This window comes from Pleurodeles waltl, chromosome 5 (genome assembly GCF_031143425.1).
Source record: "Pleurodeles waltl isolate 20211129_DDA chromosome 5, aPleWal1.hap1.20221129, whole genome shotgun sequence".
Classification (NCBI taxonomy): domain Eukaryota; kingdom Metazoa; phylum Chordata; class Amphibia; order Caudata; family Salamandridae; genus Pleurodeles; species Pleurodeles waltl.
Window position 1 is genome coordinate 1,003,305,587 of NC_090444.1, and position 3,018 is coordinate 1,003,308,604.

General features: G+C 42.2%; 1 protein-coding gene across 1 annotated transcript; it reads right to left on the minus strand.

Moving 5' to 3' along the window:
* Positions 1 to 1,723: 1,723 nt before the first annotated feature.
* Positions 1,724 to 2,758, minus strand: LOC138297077 (trace amine-associated receptor 5-like). The gene has a single exon (XM_069236581.1). The coding sequence runs from the start codon at positions 2,756 to 2,758 to the stop codon at positions 1,724 to 1,726; it is 1,035 nt and encodes a 344-aa protein (XP_069092682.1).
* Between the last annotated feature and the right edge of the window lie 260 nt (positions 2,759 to 3,018).

Consider the following 3,018-nt stretch of genomic DNA (forward strand, 5'->3'; position numbering starts at 1 on the left):
CAGCTGAAGCCCGCAGAGAAATTGGGATATTACATGCAGGAATCAGGAAGCAGAAGACTAGCCTTGAAATCAGTAGTCTCCCACCTGAATAGGGTGGGTTGGCATGAATGCTCCTCCTCTATCTAATGAAGGTTGGGACCAGGAGTATTGTGTCCCTGGGACTGAGATCTGCCCGGGGAGGGGAGCCGAGCAGCGCCCCCCTCCTCCATTTCATTTATGTCTCGACTCCAGGGATGGGATTCCCAGGTTCTGAATTTGGCCTGGGGAGGGGGTCCAAGGGGTTGGGTGGTTATAGTGATTGGCGCCCAACCCCTGTGGCCATGCGGAGTGAAGGTTTGGGAGGTTATAGGCCCTATGGCCAACTCCAGCCGCGCACAGATAGTAATTAAAATTAATTTACGTTAAAAAGACCATAGAAATTCACTGAAAAAAAAACGTTTAGAGGGTCATTATAGTTCTGAATTTGCTCGTACAAAACCATAGAAATTCAGCAGTTAAGTTATTTCAAGTAACTATAACTCGCTATCTAAAGTAACTATAACTTGCCCTCGCCATGTACTGCTAATTATCTCAGATATTAGAGCAGTTATGACAACGTCTATAATGTCATTATTAAAAATATAAATGAAACATTAGCAGTCAAATTATTGAGAAAAAAAAACTGTGCATGGTGGGGGTGCGAGTTATAGTTACCTTAGCGAGCGAGTTATAGTTTCTTGAAATTCTTTGACTATAACTGTTGAACTGCTATTGTTTTGTAAAGTGCATTCAGTTATAGTTGGGCATTAGGGGTTTAGGAAGATGCTGATTTCTATACATATAATTTCTATGCAGCCATTACACCCCTCAATAATTGTAAAGAAAGAGAATATTATCCACTTAATGTGGATAATTTCACACCTATTGCTTAAAGATCTGCTTGATTTGCTCATTCCGAAAGGATGTATCCATAATTTCTGCATTTGTTATGGACTATTGTGTCTACGTGTACCTTGTTGAATAACTGCCAGTATGAAAAGCTTACAACAAATGGTCTTCTCCACTGGATGATGTGGTCAGTGATGTGATCAATGATGTAATTTCAGATGTCATTAGTGATGTCATCAATGACTTCAACTAACTTGTCACAATTAGCTCAGTAAACTATGATGAATTTATTTTTTTGTTTTCTTTTAAAAAGATCAATTTTCCATGACATGCTGCTGAAATTAATCTGGGCCAAGGCTCGGTTAGATGCAGTTTCAATGAAAGGTGGGTAGGATGTCGCAGTAACTTACAATATTAATACAATATGAACTCTTTGATGATGGTCCTCTCATATTTAGAAACATATGGCTATGCTTGGGCTGGGTGATTCGGCAGCAAGATTGCTTTAGTTGTTTCACGTAATCTTAAAGCCCTTTGCTTCTACCCAGAGGTCACTCTCTGTCTCTTGTAAAAAGAATTTCCATGTGAGGGCTAGCTCCTGGTCTGTTGAATGATGGAGATTTGTCAGATGTGGCCAAGATCCTGGAAGTTGACTGTCTTGTTGTTTGCAATGAATGTAGAACAAGTCAAATGGGGGTTCTAGTGTTCCCTTGGTGGAAGTGGTAAACTGTGCTTTTGGAGCTCTTACCCCTCGGAGCACTTTCACTCTACAAAGACAGCAGACAATTTCCAGAAACGGATATGTTCACAAACTATGCCTAATTTTTAGCTGTCACAGAAAGAATGCATCCAGCAGTTACCCCTGATACAAGTCCACCTCAGAAGAGCCTGGTTCAAAAATAGAACAAGTTATTATCATCTTCAGTGCTTTGCGAAACCAGCGGTAGGAAAATCCATAAATTAAGGGATTGCAAGCAGAATTAAAGTAAGCAAACCATATGGAAATATCAAAGAGGAGGGCAGGAGTGACAAAATTTAGGAGACTGTCAACCATGGTGTCCAGTGTAAAAGGCAACCAGCACATGAGGTAGATCCCCATGGCAATCCCCAAAGTCTTGGCTGCCTTCCACTCTCTCTTTGATGTCCCAGTCGGAACCAATGAGCCTGTCCTGTTGCTCATGGCGCTGATCTCTTTTGCCTGCCTGATGGCCACAATGTAAATTTTGGCATACAGAGTAATCATTAAGATGCAGGGAACAAAGAAAATGGGGAAATTCAGCCACCCCCACAGTTTGTTGAAAAGTAGCTGACAATTTCCTGCACAGGGCATGTCCAGCAATAAATATCTCAGCCGTCCTTCAACCACATCAGTGTAGAGAAAAATAGCAGTATAGGCAATTGGTGCAGACCAGGCCACTCCTATGTACATGCAGGCCACCCGAACAGTAAACTGGGCATGATAGCGCAAAGGGTAGCAGATGGCACAGTAACGGTCAATGGCAATGAAGCATAGGTGCATAATGGAGACCAAACAAAATACAGTGTCCAAAAATGTGTGTAGCCTGCAGAAGGCATTTCCAAAATACCAACAGCCCTCCACTGAGCGGGAAATACTGAAGGGTAGCACCGTTAAGCCAAGAAGGAGGTCAGCAAGGGCCAGTGAGAGCAGCAAGAAGTTTGTTGGACTGTGAAGCATTTTAAAGTGAGAGATTGAAATCACCACTAAGAGGTTGCCCACTACTATAAGCATCATGCCGGTAGAGCAGGTGATATAGACAGCCAGCTGGACACCAAATGGTTGCAGGTTTCTGGGACAGGAGTCATTAAGCATCTCATAGCACAAAGGAACTGGAGGCAACAGTTCACTGCGGAAGTTCCGGTTAACCCTCATTTCTGGCGGAAAGCATCCCAGCAGCAACCTATTCAATATCTTCTTTCAAATCTGACATAAGAAGATCTTAATTGGTGCGTTGTACTAGATGAATGGTTTGAGTAAATCTTGAAGGTAGAAGAGCAAAAAGGAATACAATGAGTAAGAGTGATAATTTTAAAAATTAGAAAGTTGTAATGTCTGAGAGACAGTGAAAAACCACTGTCGTAAATAGCATGAGTGAAAAGGGGATAGAGTGAACAGGGCTGGCTTTAGGGGGG

Bases quoted from the DNA above. Each gene is read 5' to 3' on its own strand.
- LOC138297077 (XM_069236581.1), bottom strand. From the start codon at position 2,758: ATGAGGGTTAACCGGAACTTCCGCAGTGAACTGTTGCCTCCAGTTCCT.